This window comes from Hemicordylus capensis, chromosome 1, assembly GCF_027244095.1.
Source record: "Hemicordylus capensis ecotype Gifberg chromosome 1, rHemCap1.1.pri, whole genome shotgun sequence".
Taxonomy (NCBI): domain Eukaryota; kingdom Metazoa; phylum Chordata; class Lepidosauria; order Squamata; family Cordylidae; genus Hemicordylus; species Hemicordylus capensis.
This window is the reverse complement of record NC_069657.1, coordinates 242,746,953-242,763,728: the sequence shown is the minus strand read 5'-3', so window position 1 is coordinate 242,763,728 and position 16,776 is coordinate 242,746,953. Positions and strand designations below refer to the sequence as shown.

The window sequence follows — 16,776 nt, the reverse complement described above, 5'->3', positions numbered from 1 at the left end:
CATGCTTTGCAGTGTCTCTTCTGTTGCCTTTCCTCAACAGGATTGTGCCCCAAACTCCTCTGCAAGTGTTAGTGTTGCCAGACCTCTGCCTCCCCCTGGACTGGAAGATTGAATCCATTCTGGCTTCCAAATTGTGGTGCAATCTAGCCTCTCCAGATCAGGCAACCATCTCCATGGATGCCAACTTCTTTGGGCGGGCCTCACCTGCTGGATTGGACAGTTCGGAGGACATGGTCTGGAACTGAGGCACAGAAGGGTGTCAGCTGGCTGGAGCTTCAGGCCCGAAGTTGGCCCACTGAGCTTTCCAAATGCAGTATATGAATTGCAAATAACTTTTATAATTAGTTATAATATTTTTAAGAGTTTCCTGTTAACATATTTTTTAAGATCTGTACTACTGTCTAACTTGCTGCAGTTATAGCAAGTAGCAGAGAAACTATATGCTTTGAGTTAGCTTAGCTCCAAAAACTGTGTCATTAAAGCAAACATTAGATACTTAGCTTTTCTGAAAATATTTAACATCCATCTTCCTGTGCCTCCTTTCCCTAAAGTAATTCCTTTCTTTCTGACTGGCAGGACTGCGAGGCCCAGCTGGGGATAATGGGCCTGATGGGATGCCAGGCCTTCCTGGAGTGTCCAACATATCTGGAACACCTGGTGACAGGGGGTTGCGAGGTTTGGATGGAGTGCCAGGTAATACAATCCTAGCTACATCAGTAGGTGCTGAAATCTTCCAGTGACGATTAACCATTATTGCTGCTATGAACAAAACTAGTTGGTGGTAGTATCTGGGAAAGGAGATGGAATTAATTGTCTAATTTTTACTTTGAGATTTATCAAATTGTTTATTTTAACACACATGGCATCACTGAGATTGAGTGGGATAAAAATCTAATAAAATAGAATGTATGAGGCAAGCCTATAGGATAATGCCACTTGTTCATTGTCAGAACAGAACACCGTCTTCACCAGATGAAGAAATTAAATGATTAGTGGTATATATATCTTTGAAGGGTGTGAGAGAGAGATAGATCAGATAGATAGATTAGATAGATAGATAAAGATAAACATAAATAAAATTATATATACACACACACACACACACCGAAGCTCTTCTCACGATCCGAAAGAAGAGCTTCTGTCAGGTCTGCGAGGAGAGCGGGCTTAGCCTGCTCTCCCGGCAGATGATCAAAGGGCAGCCCTGGGGCAGCTGGATTGGCTGCCCACATGACTGCTGGCTCCATGCTCCATCACGGAGGAATTGGGGGCCACGTGGCCCCCGGAAGTCCCAGGATGCCGAGTGCGTGGGGCATCCTGGAGAGACCCTCGAGGCCGGGAGGCTGCTTGCAGCCTCCTGGTGGGGGTCTCCTCGTGTGTTGCCACGGCGCGGAGCCGTGGCACGGCAGCACATGATCAACCAAACGATCAACCAAGCGCTAGCTCTGCTAACCTCATATAAGGGGAAGGGGACTTTAGGTGGTTTGCTGCTGGAAGCCACACGGCTCCTGTGGCAGCAGACGACCAGGAGAAATGGTGCTAGGCTCCCTCAACCCGATTTCTCCTTGTCGTGAGAAGCGCTTCAATATCTCTCTCTCTGAGAGGCATATAAAGGAAGTGGTGGGTTCTTGTATTACAAAGGCTAACTTGCCTAAGTTTGCAGAAGAGAATTTAGCATTAATTGGAGCTTTAGAAATCATTGGAAGAATAAAAACAGACTGGCTCACATTCTGTGCAGTGTTAGCAGGACAGACCAGAGAGTGTGCCTAAAAAAATACTGTCTCGGAGCTCAGCCAGAATGCTGCTAAAAAGTATTGTTGGTGGGAGGAGAGAGCAGACAAAATCACACCTCCTTCCTATGCACTTGGCTGCTCAACAACAAAATGCTGGGCCCATTCACACGATCATTTGGGAAAGCTGGTAGGGAGGAATAACCTTACCTTCCTCACAGACGATTACCAAGACATTGCTGGGCGTGCAGGTGTTGGGGTACAGGAAATCCCACAATGCATGGTGCGGGTGTGTGGTGCATTGTGGGGATCCCCCGGCAATGGCCACTTGGCCAGGAGCCCACTCCTGTGCCAATGCCAGCTGGAAGCAGCCAGCACTCACACACAAGCAGTTAGCCTGAGTTAAGTGTGCACGCACGCCCTTACCTGGCCCCGTAGGCAGGTTTGCCACTGGGGTGCACATGTATCCTGGAGGAGCTCACGGGCAGTTTGTGAGAACAGCCTCGTGGCTCAGCTCTCAGACTGCATTTCTACAGAAACATTACTCTGTCCTACCTCGCTAACACTTGTGCAGTATAACAAATTTTGCTCATTTACAACTTGCCCTCCATGCATTCACGCTTTTCTTTGGTCTTTGAGGCCCAAATCAAGATGGGGAGGATGGAGTGCCTGGCAACAGCAAAGATGCCCCATGTTGTCCTGCCCCTGTCATGCCTTATGACGCATCTGTATCGCTAGAGGAATTCTCTTATGAGTTAACCCATGACTTTGTTTACATTGTTAGCATTCAGGACAGGCACAATAATTGGGAGGAGGCCCTCTTCTGGCCCTCTTCATCATCTTGATTTGGGCCTCAAAGACCAAGGAAAAATGTGAGTGCACGGAGGGCAAGTTGTAAGAAAACACAATTTGTGACGTTTCACAACCATCATTACTGATCATTGGCACATCTGTTAAGGCATCAGTCTTCGGTTCCAATTTCCCAACTTTGTGAAGCTTGAGAGTTTGAGATAGCCTTAATTCTGGTCTGGGGAGGTTTAAAGATAGCCTTAATTCTTAAAACTGGGAGGTTTTGTGGCCTTTGAATAGGATATATGGTCGCTCTAGTGGATGACCTATGCCGGGAACTAGACAGGGGGAGTGCGTCCCTGTTGGTTCTGCTGGACCTCTCGGCGGCCTTCGATACCATCGACCATGGTATCCTTCTGGGCCGCCTCTCGAGTATGGGGATCGGAGGCACTGCGTTGCAGTGGTTCCAGTCCTTTCTTGAGGGGAGGGTCCAGAAGGTGGTGCTGGGGGACTACTGCTCGGCCCCGTGGCCGTTGGCCTGTGGGGTCCCGCAGGGTTCGGTCTTGTCCCCCATGCTGTTTAACATCTACATGAAGCCGCTGGGAGAGGTCATCCGGGGTTTTGGACTGAGTTGTCAGCAATATGCGGATGACACTCAGCTCTGTCTCTCCTTGTCATCTGATCCTAGGGAGGCGGTGGATGTCCTGAATCGGGGGCTGGAGGCCGTGATGGGTTGGATGTGGGCTAATAAACTGAAATTGAATCCGGATAAGACGGAGGTACTGTTGGTCAGTAGGAGAGCCAATCGGGATGAGGAGATTTTACCGGTTCTGGATGGGGTTGCACTCCCCTTGAAGGAGCAAGTACGCAGCTTGGGGGTACTACTGGACCCGGCTCTGCTTTTGGAAGCTCAGGTGGAGGCGGTGGCCAGGGGTACCTTTGCACGGCTTCGGCTGGTGCGCCAGCTGCGTCCCTTTCTCGAGAAGGCAGATCTGGCCACGGTTACCCATGCCTTAGTCACGTCGCGGCTGGATTACTGTAACGCGCTCTACGTGGGGCTGCCCTTGAAGAATATCCGGAAACTGCAGCTAGTGCAAAACACGGCAGCGAGGGTTTTGTCCGGAGCTGCCCATTGGGAACATATCACCCCCATTTTGAAAGAGCTGCACTGGCTGCCGGTTTGTTTCCGGGTCCAATTCAAGGTGCTGGTTTTGACCTTTAAAGCCCTAAATGGTTTGGGCCCGGGGTATTTGAGGGACCACCTGCTCCCAAGGGTTGCTGCCTGCTTGACTAGGACATCTGAGGGGGCCCTGCTCCGGGTGCCGACAATGAGGGAGGCCCGGCTGTCATGCACTCGGGACAGGGCCTTCTCTGTTGCTGCTCCTAGACTCTGGAATGCTCTCCCGGTGGCCATTCGTTCCTCGGACTCCATCACAGCTTTTAGAAAGCTTTTAAAGACTTGGCTTTTTACCCAGGCTTTTACATAATCGTTTTTTACTGCTGTTCTTGTGTGTTTTTTATCTGCTGTCTTGTTTTTATGTATGTTTTTTAGCTTGATGTTTTTACTGCTTTTATTGTATGTTTTAATTTTTGTAAACTGCCTTGGGGTTTTCTTTTGATGAAAGGCGGTATAAAAATGTAAAAATAAATAAAATAAAATAAATAAATATACATCAAGAGTAATCACTTATAATTTTGGTTCATGTCCTTGTTGAGACCTGCAGTTGGAACTAGGAGATTAGTGTTTAAAATATACAGATGTTAAATTAAACAATATGTTTGTCAACCTTTGATTTGTTTTAAACCCTTTATTTATTACACTGCCACCACCAAATTAAATCCTGATTTGGGTTTCTAACACTAACTTCGGTACTGCGCCCAAGTGGAAACGTGGGGAGAAGTAAATAGACACAATAGCTTCAGTGGTTTCGTATTCACTACTTTAACCATTACTTAATGGTTTCTGAGACAAAGTAACAACCTCAAAACTGGCAAGCCTGTACATCATCTCTTCTATTTCAAACTTGTATTTAAATTCAGGTACTTATATAAGATTTTGTCAGTACATCAACAAAGGCTTTGCTTTAACAAGCTTCTTTAGATTTTCAGCACCTTAGGAACATAGGAAGCTGCCATATACTGAGTCAGACCATTGGTCAATCTAGCTCAGTGTTGTCTACAAAGACTGGCAGCGGCTTCTCCAAGGTTGCAGGCAAGAATCTCTCTCAGCCCTATCTTGGAGATGCTGCCATGGAGGGAACTTGGAACCTTCTGCTCTTCCCAGAGTGGCTCCATCCCCCAAGGGGAATAACTTTACAGTGCTCACACTTCTAGTCTCCCATTCATATACAGCCAGGGTGGACCCTGCTTAGCTAAGGGGACAAGTCATGCTTGCTACCTCAAGACCAGCTCTCCTCAACTGCAGTGAAGCTGCAGTTCATAGAATTCTGCAGTTCATAGAATTCACCTTTACTGGGATGCAACCCCCCTGGCTATATATCCTGTGTAATCAACCATATGCACACCCAGCATTTACATTTGATAGTAAGCTTGCTCAACAGAGGTCATATCTGGTATGTAAAACCAAACCCTTCATCTTTGGCAAGCTATGCAGCTAATATAGTTGTACAGAGAGGAAGGGACCGACACACCCTTGGAAATTGACCTTGTAAAATAACCCCTATACTTCCTTTGTGTGTGTGTGTGTGTGTGTGTGTGTGTGTGTGTGTGTATGCACACACGCTCACATAGATGCTGTAATTTTGAACTTAATCTGTGAGATTTACAAGGTAATATAAATATTTATTGTAAGTACCATATGTCCCTGCCCAAACCTTAAGAACATCTTCAGAAGACACCCCCCCCCGGGTGCCCCTGCCAGACAAGGTGAAGAGGATGGCTACAAGGGAGAGGGCCTTTTCAGTGGTTGCACCATATTTATGGAATAGCCTCCCCAGTGAGGCTCACCTGGCTTCATCACTTTGTTCTTTTAGGCGTCAGGTAAAGACCTTTTTGTTCACCCTGGCCTTTTAAATCCAGGTTTTCAGATTTGATCTGATTTTCAACTATTTTTAAAATGAGTTTTTAAGCTGCTTTGTTTTGTACTTTGTATTTTATTTTCACTTTTTTTTGTCTGTTATAGTTTAATGTGTCATGTGTTTTTTAATACTCTGCTGTGAGCTGCCCAGAGAACAATTTGCTATGGGGCAGCTAACAAATAAAGTTTATTATTATGTATTATTATTACTTACAATAATGGTCCTAAACTTCCACTTTCTTGTCACACACACACACACACACACACACACTTGGATTACATGCAAACTGTCTCTACATCTTGAGTTCACACACACTCTTCTCCATTGGATGTTCTAATTGATTCTTGATTTGTACCAAACTGAAACTTTCCAGTTCAGATTTGCACTGGCTTGGAGAGCAAGCACAAACCATAGTTTGAAGATCAAACTTCCTGCAAATCCGGAAGTTAGTAAGCTAATCAGAACTTTCCGACCTACTAGTTTCATGGAATCTGCCATTTACATACTGAAGTGGTACAGTCCTACCTAGAAGGACTGTACTATATGGTGTTTCTGAATCTGACATTTAGCTGTAAGTCCAGGGTTAACATAGGAATGAATCTCTTTCTTATCATGGTTGATTTTAACATGCTTCTCTTGAGAGCACTACAATTTAAAACAGTACATTCTAGGATCCCAGATATTTTGCATGCATTTGTATGAGGTGCAGCCTTGATTCTTAAAGACTTTCCAAGGGCAAATGCTGCTAGTTGTACCAATGTTATAATATTAATAACTATTTACTTATTATATTTGTCCATACTGTTGTTCCCTTTTAAAATGTTGTATAGGTTGTAATATAGTTGTAAGATCCATTGTTTAAAATAATATTTTTAGTGTTAGCAGTGTATATTGGGATGAAGCTCCTCCTACTTCTAAAGCAGAGCTGGGGCTTTTTTCTTGTAACTGACCTAAGCCTGAAAATTAAAAATTTCCAACTGTTGACTTAAAAAATACAGTGGATCAATCTCCAAAGAGAGAATAATTGGAAGAAGTTAGAAAATAGAACAATGCGGGGGGTGGGGTTGTTACATGTTGAAAGCATTTACTCTCCAGAACAGTGGGAGTAAATTACTCACCCAAAAGAAAACTTAATGGCAAGTCCAACCTTTCATTCTCTGTTGATGAGAGAGACAAGATACATGGGAATGTTCAAAAGTGGTTCTATCCCAGGTGGAAGATTTATGTAGGTCCAGGATGTACTGAAGCTAGCATCAGCAGAGGGACAATGCCAGTTTTTTAATGACAAATGCAGGGGAGTAGCTAGGGGAGAGGGGGATCGTGTTCACCCCTCTCTCTGGTGGCCCCTCAGAGTGAGGGAGATAATGAAGAAAATAGATAGGGGTGGAGCTGGGGGGCCCTCAGGAGCTGGGGCCCCCGGTTCTTTGAACCCATCCACTCAGTTATAGCTACACCCCTGGGTGGACAGAGGACCAAATGACACTTTGCAAATAACTTCTATTAGAGCATGACCCTGAAAACAAGCAGCTGCTTAAAAAGTGAATGCAATCTTAGGCTGCAGCAATGGAAGCATAGTGTGAAGTAATCATTCCACTCTATTCTGCACTCATCAGACCTCACTTGGAATACGGTGTCCACTTCTGGGTCCCGCATTTTAAGCAGGATGATTGTTGTGGGTTGTTAATTATAACCCCAGTAGGTAAACAGCAGAGCACTAAGGAAGAGAGCACACACTCCAGTTACAGAGCGGGTAGCAGAGGATGGTTTAGTTATTGCAGCTATTTAGAGAAAACACATGGTGATTCTTGTAGAACTAAATACTAAGTATTTATTGGTTAAGTACACTTGGATAGGAAAGACCTAATCCTAATCTAAAGGACTACATAATGAATAGGTAAGGAGAGAGAGAGATGTTTCCATCTTCTCTCTTGGAGGAAAGGAAGGATTGTGACTCAGCACAGGAAGTGCGGAAGAGTCAGTTCAGGGGTCATAGAGTAGGGACAGGTAGAACAGTTAAGGAGACCCTTACTCACCGTCTCTACTCCCAGTGCCCCTAGTGGTCATTAGGATAGTTGGTGCAAAAGTTTGATGCACTGGAACTCCATCTCCAACAACGCTGATGAACTGGGATGGGTTTAGAGGAGGGCAGCAAAGATAGTGAGAGTTCTGGAAACCAAGTTGTATGAGGGACAGTTTAAGGAGCTAGGTATTTTCAGCCTGGAGAAGACTAGGGGGAGATACAATAGTCTCCATTGAGAGCCAGCGTGGTGTAGTGGTTAGAGTGCTGGACTAGGACCGGGGAGCCCCGAGTTCAAATCCCCATTCAGCCATGAAACTAGCTGGGTGACTCTGGGCCAGTCACTTCTCTCTCAGCCTAACCTACTTCACAGGGTTGTTGTGAAAGAGAAACTCAAGTATGTAGTATGGGTTCCTTGGAGGAAGAGCGGGATATAAATGTAAAAAAAATAAAAATAAAAATAAAATAGTTGTCTTCAAATATCTAAAGAGCTGTCACATAGGCTGGGTTTGCATGACACGGAAAATGCCAAACCAGCAGTTCCCAAAGCAAGCCTGACTGGGATGGCTAAGTTGAAATTGCCAGGGCATCCAAACCTGCCAACCTTGGCATATACTGTCCAATTTGCAGTTCCAAACCAAAGATCTTTCGCCAGATTTGAAGTCAGTTACAGATGTTGGGTTCAAACAGAAAATCTGGCAAAATATGCTGACTTTGGCAGATTTGGATGACATGCCCAATGCCAGTATAGCTGTCCCAGCACCAGAAGTCAGGCTTGCTGGTGCAATCCAGGAACTGCCAATTCGTCATTTTCTGTGTCATGCAAACCTGGCCATAAAAGGATAGTGGGCCTGATTTTTGTTGCTCCTGCGGGCAGGATTAGAAGCAATGGGTTATAGTGGGAAGGAAGCTGATCGGGGCTAGACATTAGGAAGAGTCTCCTAGCTGTAAAAGCTGTTTGACAGTGGAACAGTCTGCCTCATGCAGTGGTGGACTCTCCTTCCCTGGAGATTTTCAAGACTGGGCAGAGGCTGGACAGCCATCTGTCACAAATGCTTTAGTAGATGTCTGCACTGAGCAGAGCGTTCTCCAACTGGAAGATCTCCAACTTACAAAATAAGACAGTGTCTTATATTAATTTTAGCCCCCCAAAATGCACTAGGGCAATTAGCGGTACATCAGAAATTACTGCTAGGTCTTATTTTCAGGGTAGGTCTCACTTTCAGGGAAACACGGTATATGAGTTCTACAGTTGGTGTGGACATGTAGAGCTATCTGTACATCTAGGCATGTCACTGTTGTTGCATAAGATGGACAGAGTAAAGATAAGCATTAATTGTTTCAAAAAAAATTAAATATCTTTATGTCTCTCATGCTCTATGGCACTTTGGGGCCACCAGCAAAAACTGGTTTATAACTGCAGAAAATAAATAAAACAGACCTGACACCTGTGAAAGGAACTGCTGGTCTTAGGTGGAAATATTGGATCAGTCTAGAAGATCACCTTATCATGATGGAAAATTAAAGGATCTTTGCTAACTGGTTTCTAAAAGGCCATTTCAGAGACTCTTTATACAGAAGATACTGCCACATGGAAAACTATATTGAGGGAATGTGATTGGAATAGTGATGTGTACTTCTCTTTCCTTTACGACAAGAATGAAATTTCACAATAACGCTTCTTTTTACTTACAAACACAAAAGCTGTAGGTATGATGCATCTTTAATTCAGTTCTGCCCTCATCTGCAATAAACGGCTTGTGAGAAGACAAGCCCACAAAAATACTGTGCGCTTTATTTTTAGCCTACTTTCCTTCAGGAAAATAAACTTATGAGATCATCCAGGGGTGTGTGTGTGTCCCTATCAACTTTGCAATGCCTGGACGAATTTGAACCAAATTTGGTACTATTGTAGGGACAGCTCACAAATAGGTACACCTCAATGAGGTGTCCCACACAACTGCATAGTTTGTGATGATGCCATCCACCCCAATTCAAGATGGCAGATGTGTGAACGTTTCAGGCACAAGTGGGCTGACTTGTGAACCATCTAAATGATTTGAACCAAAAAAATTTCAGCTATAGGGACACCTCAGTGGTGATGATGTAATCTATCCTGCTTCAAGATGGCAGACACATGAATATTTGAGGCACAAGTGGGAACCAATCTGGACCAAATTTAGTGCAGTTGTAGGGACACAGAGAAATCTCAATGGCATACTGCAGTTTGTGATAATGTCATCCACTCATATTCAAGGTGGTGGAAGTGTGAATGTTGAAAACGTTGAAAATTATCAATCAAGTTTATAGTGAAAGGAAAGTAGACAGATTAGCTCTTACCAGGACTTCTTGTTTAATATGAGATCTAAGCTTATGTGTAAATCTTATAGGCTACCAAGGACCTCCAGGGAGACCAGGTATAAATGCTCCACCTGGAACCAAAGGAGAAGTGGGAAATGTAGGTGTAATTGGAGAAGATGGCCTAAAGGGAATTAGAGGAGATCCTGGCCCAGATGGAAGCCCTGGAATACCCGGGTTGCCTGGTACAAAAGGTATGGCAACACCTACTACGGAGAACTACTGATTTAGGCTGTCTATGCAGGCATGCAATACCATACACGTGCCATTGTTTTGTCTTGAAGGATACAAAGGTGAACAAGGACTCATGGGATTTGTTGGCTTAGTGGGAGTTCCTGGTGACTTTGGTCCTGTTGGACCCAAAGGAGACAGAGGGCTTACTGGTGAGTACATACATGCTTATGCTATCCTGGTTGATTCAACATTTATAAAATAGCCATCTATCGCTTCAAAAACTGTGGCATATAGTTCATAACTGACCTCTAACTGACCCTTCAAATCTATTTGAAATTTGGAGCTGGAGTCTCACTCCTATTTCAATCTATCATTGATTTTCTTTTCATTTTGGAACACTCAGATTGATCCAATTTATTTTCAAGGGTAGTCCATTTGCATTACTAAAAATAATTTCCAACTAACAGACTGCCCAGTACACATGAAATCCTATTTCTGCAAAATTTGTTTTGTTTTACTAATGGATGTTTAACTTTTAGGAATTACGGGACCTCCAGGTTCCCCTGGACTGCCTCCCCTCCCACCTAAACTAGTTGCTATGCAAGGGACACCAGGTGCGCATGGGAGCAGAGGGCCTCAAGGCAGTTGGGGTGAAACGGGTCCCCCAGGTGCCCCAGGAGATCCAGGTAGGAAATGATTCTGTGAAGATGGCTGTTGTAGGTTCAATGGCTATTTATTTATTTATTTTTCACCACCTAGGCTGTTCTCACACCACATTTTCTTTGCATGCACATTGAAATGGTGCAACTGAATTTGTCATCTTTGCAGCCCCTCTCACCACCACCACCACCCTTTTTTTTAAGGGCTGGTAGAGATGTAACAGATGGACTTTTGGATCCAAATTAAAAATTCTACATGAATTGTCAACTTTACAATAATACGTTTTGCACAAACGAAATTGTATGTAAAATTATAATGCAAGACCACATTCATTTCCTGACATGACCACATTCATTTCTTCTCTCTTCAGAAGAGACCTTCTTTCCTAGCCCTGTCAAAACACACACACACACACACACACACACCCCAAGCAAAGTTATACCTGAGCATTCCTATTGCCTTCCGATCCTGTTCAGCTACAACTACAAAGCCGCATGAATGTCCTAATATAAATGATGTCTGCTGTAATCGCATTTTAATTCAGAATTTGCTGTTCTTGAATCTGTCGTGACTGATACTCTGACATTTGGCTACACTGCTTCCTTCTGTTGGTGACAGAATGGCCTGAATATGATGCAGTTCATTCTCCCCTAAAAGCAATAAAAGATAGGCCTGGTACATGTTATGTTAACATAAGAACAGCCCTGCTGGGTCAGGCCCAAGGAAGCCCATCTCGTCCAGCATCCTGTTTCGCACAGTAGCCCACCAGATGCCGCTGGGAGCCACAGGCAGGAGTTGAGGGCATGCCCTCTCTCCTGCTGTTACTCCCCTGCAACTGGAACTCAGAGGCATCCTGCCTTTGAGGCAGTCACATGCAAAGCAGTCCTGGGATTTTGCTTGCAGCTTTGTCATTAAACACATCATGCATTATTATCCATGATGTATATGAGCACTTCTTGTATACGAAGAGAATGATGGACTTTATTTCACCCATTTGCATGATAACTTTGCTGTGACATGGCATGGATTATTATTCTGTTTAACTCTATTTTTTTTAAGGTTTTAGAGGCCCAGCAGGTAAACAAGGACTGCAAGGAAGAGGGGGAATATCAGCCTCTTCGGGTTTTCGAGGTGATCAGGGGAGAGCAGGACTGCAGGGCCCAGGCGGCTTTGAAGGTAAGTCACGCTCCTGACATTCTTTCCCTTTTCCTACTAAAGGCCAGAACTCAAGAATTGTGTTTTTCCCAGTGTGAGTGAACTTCCAGGAAGTAGTGTGACAAGTGCTGGGAAAGTAGAATAGCCTCCCTTTCAATCCAGCTTTTGTATGTGGCTTTATTGACCTTGGAGTCAGATTACAGGATTTCCTTCTGTTGCCTAAGGCATTTCTTACCTGCCACAAGTGACCAGGTGAGTGGCTATGTCAAAACCTGCCCTAACATTTGTGGCTTGGTTCACTGTTAGAACTGCATAGTTTATTTTATTAAAATAATCCTTTGAACTAGATAAATACCTTTGGTGTGGGGTGCATAGTTTGTTTCTGCTAAAATATGTAAGTGGATATGTAGCATAACTTGTTTTTATCCTCTTCTGAGTCCATTGGTAGGATATTTTTAAACAAACAATATATACTAGCCAACCCTCACAGAGCATCTGTGTGCTTTTTGGGGGCCTGCTGTTCCCCCACTCCTGCCCCACTCTCTTGCCCCCTCCCCCACCCTCCTGCCCCTCTCTCTAGCCCCCTCCCCCACCCTCTTTTGCCCCTCTCTCTAGCCCCCTCCCCCACCCTCTTTTGCCCCCTCCTCCTCCCTCCTGTCCCACTCTCTTGCCCCCTCCCCCTCCCTCCTGTCCCACTCTCTTGCCCCCTCCCCCTCCCTCCTGCCCCACTCTCTCTTGCTCCCCTCCCCCTCCCTCCTGCCCCACTCTCTCTTGCCCCCTCCCCCTCCCTTCGGCCCCTCTCTCTTGCCCCTTCCCCCTCCCTCCGGCCCCACTCTCTCTTGCCCCCCTCCCCCTCCTGCCACAGCCAGGCCCTTCTTACCGGGGCGGCAGTGGCAGGCTGAAAAGTTTCGCTCCCATCCCGGCTTCCGATGCCTCCTGCCTCCGGCGGCCAGGCCTCTTTCATATCTTGGACAGCCAGGCCGTCCCACAACCTCTGCCTCCCGATTGGTTGGCCACCACCGCCTCTCATACCTGGGCCAAACTTTATGTCAGATTGTGGACAAATCTTGCATATTAGAAGAGATCAATATTAGATATTAGATAGAAGAGATCAATATTAGAAGAGATCAAGTGCCTGAGCATAATTCTAATTTAGTACCCCTATATGGTACTTGCATTTCAGCTCTTTGAACTAACCCATTTTAATGTTAATTAGAGTCACCTTAAGTGGCTTAAGTGGGGAAATGCTTGTCTAACAAGCAGAAGGTTGCCGGTTCAAATCCCCGGTGCTACTATATCGGGCAGCAGCAATATAGGAAGATGCCGAAAGGCATCATCTCATACCATGCAGGAGGCGGCAATGGTAAACCCCTCCTGTATTCTACCAAAGAAAACCACAGGGCTCTGTGGGCACCAGGAGTTGAAATCGACTTGACGGCACACTTTACCTTACCTTTAATCTCAAGTAGTAGTCAGTGCTCCCATGGGCCTGCCCTTGTTGATGACAAATGGTTAACCTAAAGGGAAGTAAAGTCTTAGGACCCTGTTATCATGCTGCTTTATGTGGTGCATCCGATGCCAAGAGCTGTACTAGGGTGAAGGGATTGTTCATATAATGGCATATCATTGCAGGGCCTCTATATTAACTGCCACAGCGCTTCTTTCTCCACCATGGAATACTGTTGTTCAGCATGCTGCAATTCATATATATATATATGAATGGCACAGGGCAACAAAATAAAAGCAGTTAAAATATTAATAACTCATTAAAAATACCTGTTAAATGTATGGCTGATGTAGATGATGCATCATTCCTGTCCTTGGGGGCAGGACAGCAAAACATTCGCAACAGCAACTTTGATCAAGGCCCAAGACTGCTCCGTCCCACTACTACAGTCAATATCAGAATTCTTATCCCACCTAAGTATCAGAATGCTGGAGCATCTCCTAAACCTGTAGCAGATGCATCCATGAATAGGATGAACTGACATTCAAAGTTGGGGCTTCCTAGGCTGGGACCAGTCTTGAGGATACTCTTGGTAGCTGAGAAGGCCTGGTCACAGGAAGGGCCCATTGCAGCTCATCCAGCTGGTTCTGTGCAGGGAGAGAGTCACCATGGTGAACTCAGGGATGAACGTCACATAATTATGTGCCAAACCAAGGAAGTGGCTCTTAGTGTGATGTTGGGACAAAAAGAGTCCACAACGGTGACTATTTTATTTATTTAGCACATTTTTATAACACCCCATATGCAAGTACCTGGGCAGTTCACAATCTAAACATGCAACAATCAAAACATTAACACAATTAATAGTTTAAAATACAGATAACTCGAAAACCTAAACGTTAAAACTATAAACTGAAAGCCTGACTAAACAGGTATGTTTTCAGGCCCTTCTTAAAAGCATCCAGAGAATAGGAGGCTCTAATTTCATTCGGAAGCGCATTCCAAAGTCCTGGAGCAGCCCCAGAAAAGGCCCGGTTTCAAGTCGCCACCAACCAAGCCAGTGGCAACTGCATATCCCCAGATGAACTTAATAGGCGGAGGGGTTCATCAAGAAGGTGTTCTCTTAAATGCCTTGGACCCAAGCCATTCAAGGCTTTATAGGTAATAACCAGCACTTTTTATTTTGCCTGAAAACCTCTTGGCAGCCAGTGCAGTTCTTTTTAAATGGGTGTGAGATCATCTCTGAAGGCAACCCCGGAGACCAACCTGCCAGCTGCAGTTTCTGGACTATGTAGAAAGGCAGTCCAACGTAGAGTGCATTACAGTAGTCAAGCCTGGATGTTATATGCACCACTGTTTTAAAGTCATTTATCACCAGAAATGGATGCAGCTGGCGTATCAGCCGAACCTGATAGAAAGCCCTGCCTCAAACTGAAAAATCAGGGAGAGGTTTGGATCCAGAAGTACTCCCAGACTACATTCCTGCCTTTTCCAAGGGAGTGTAACCCCATCCAGAACAGGCAGACCTAAGCCACTTCCTAAGTTCCAACTTCCCATAATGAGTCTTGCTTGGATTCAACCCCAGTTTGTTTTCTCTCATCCAGCCTATTACCGCCTCCAGGCAGGCATTTAGGCCATTTCCTGATGAAGTTGACATGGAGAAATAGACTTGGGTGTCAGTATATTGATAACACCCTGCACCAAATCCCCTGATGATCTCTCCCAGAGGTTTCATATCGATCTTAAAAAGCATTGGAGATAGAATGGAGCCCTGCAGGATCCCATACAATAGCTCTTGTTTTGAAGAGCAACAATCTGGAACCTAACCAAGAGGTAGGAGCAGAACCACTGCAAAGCAGTGCCTTCCAGTCCCAGTCCCTTCAGGTGCTAGGGGAGGATACCATGGTTGATGGTATCGAAAGCCACCAAGGAATCCAAAAGGATCAACAACAATGATTTCCATATTTGCTTTCTGCAGTGTTCAGACCCACCCCCCTTCTCTCTCCCCAGGTGCAGCAGGTGATCCAGGTACTCCTGGACTGCCAGGCATGCCAGGCCGCAGTGTTAACATAGGATACCTCCTGGTGAAACACAGCCAATCTGAACAAGAGCCAATGTGTCCAGTGGGTATGAACAAACTGTGGAGTGGCTACAGCTTGCTGTATTTTGAAGGACAGGAGAAAGCACATAACCAGGATCTCGGTATGTATTTGCCAATACTTTCCACACAGTTTCATTTTCAAAACCTGCATTTGAACAGTATTTTTTAGGGGTGTGCAATTCAGATTTTTGGTGTTTTGATTCGGATCTGAATCGAAATACCACTGATTTGTTTTTGGATCCGAATCTGACCCATCTGAATCACCCCAGATTCGATTCGGATCTGAATTGATATGAATCGATTCAGATCAAAAAATGGGTCCCAGGGCCAAAAGAGTGGGGTGGTAGTGCCTAATGGGTGGAGGCTACCACCCAAATTGCAGAGGAATTGGGCAAAGGGCTGATTTTTGGTGAATTTTTGAGGTTTTAGTGTCTTTGGGGCAGATTTGGGGCATAAAGTGGGATCTGGGGCAGAAGAGTGGGGTGGGGTGGTAGTTCCTAATGGTTGGAGGCTACCACCCAAATTGCAGAGGGATTGGGCAAAGGGCTGATTTTTGGTGAATTTTTGAAGTTTACACGTCCTTAAGGTTTTCCCCCATAAGGTATAATGGAGGTGTATCACTTCACGTTGGGGGGAAGGGGTGGCTTAGAGCGGTGTGAGTTTGGTGGTAGTGTCCAAGGGGGGCAAGGAAGCTACCAGAATTTTTTCAAAGGATTTGGGCAGAGGGCTGATTTTTGGTGATTTGTTGAAGTTTACGCATCTTTAAGGTTTTTCTCCATAGGGAATCATGTAGGTTTCAGCAGCCCCATAACTGCACTTGGGGGGTGCTGGGGTGGCCCAGAGTGAGTGGCGGCGTAGTGAACAGAGGGTGCCAGCTACCCCCATGGGTTTCTAACCCATGGGGTACAGGGTTCTGTTGTTTCTGAGGTGTTCCGAGTGTGGATTCATGGTTTGTATTGAAAATCTCGTTGTATTAAAATCAGCCCTTTGCCCAGTTCCTCTGCAATTTGGGTGGCAGCCTCTACCCATTAGGCACTTAACTTAAACTGAGTAGTACCCCACTGCCTTGCGGGTGGGAGTGGTGTGTAGTTGGCACATGGCAGTTGATAGTTGGCACTGTTGAAAAGACAGTCAAAATGAATAGAAGAAATTAAGGTGTGTAATGAATCCTCATAAGGATTCATTGAGTGAAAGTTATTATACACCAAAGATTCCAAACACTTGAAAAATAGTGACCACACATTTTGCTCCATAACTCCACTTTTATAAGGACTAGAGCTTAGCTTTTTTTTTTTAAAAAAAAATGAAAG

The 16,776-nt window shown here is 45.0% G+C and overlaps 1 protein-coding gene across 3 annotated transcripts in view; it reads left to right on the top strand.

Annotated features, from left to right (window-relative positions):
• Positions 1-16,776, top strand: part of COL4A2 (collagen type IV alpha 2 chain) — a 253,515-nt gene that overhangs the window by 224,332 nt on the left and 12,407 nt on the right. For all 3 annotated transcript variants that reach the window (XR_008313134.1, XM_053283866.1, XM_053283865.1), the window contains exons 41-46: positions 577-693; positions 9,962-10,123; positions 10,214-10,312; positions 10,643-10,789; positions 11,823-11,939; positions 15,376-15,567. Coding sequence is in view for 2 of the 3 variants with exons in the window: in XM_053283866.1 (XP_053139841.1) it covers positions 577-693; positions 9,962-10,123; positions 10,214-10,312; positions 10,643-10,789; positions 11,823-11,939; positions 15,376-15,567 (834 nt within the window). In the remaining variant the exon portion in view is untranslated. The remainder of the gene's footprint in view (positions 1-576; positions 694-9,961; positions 10,124-10,213; positions 10,313-10,642; positions 10,790-11,822; positions 11,940-15,375; positions 15,568-16,776) is intronic.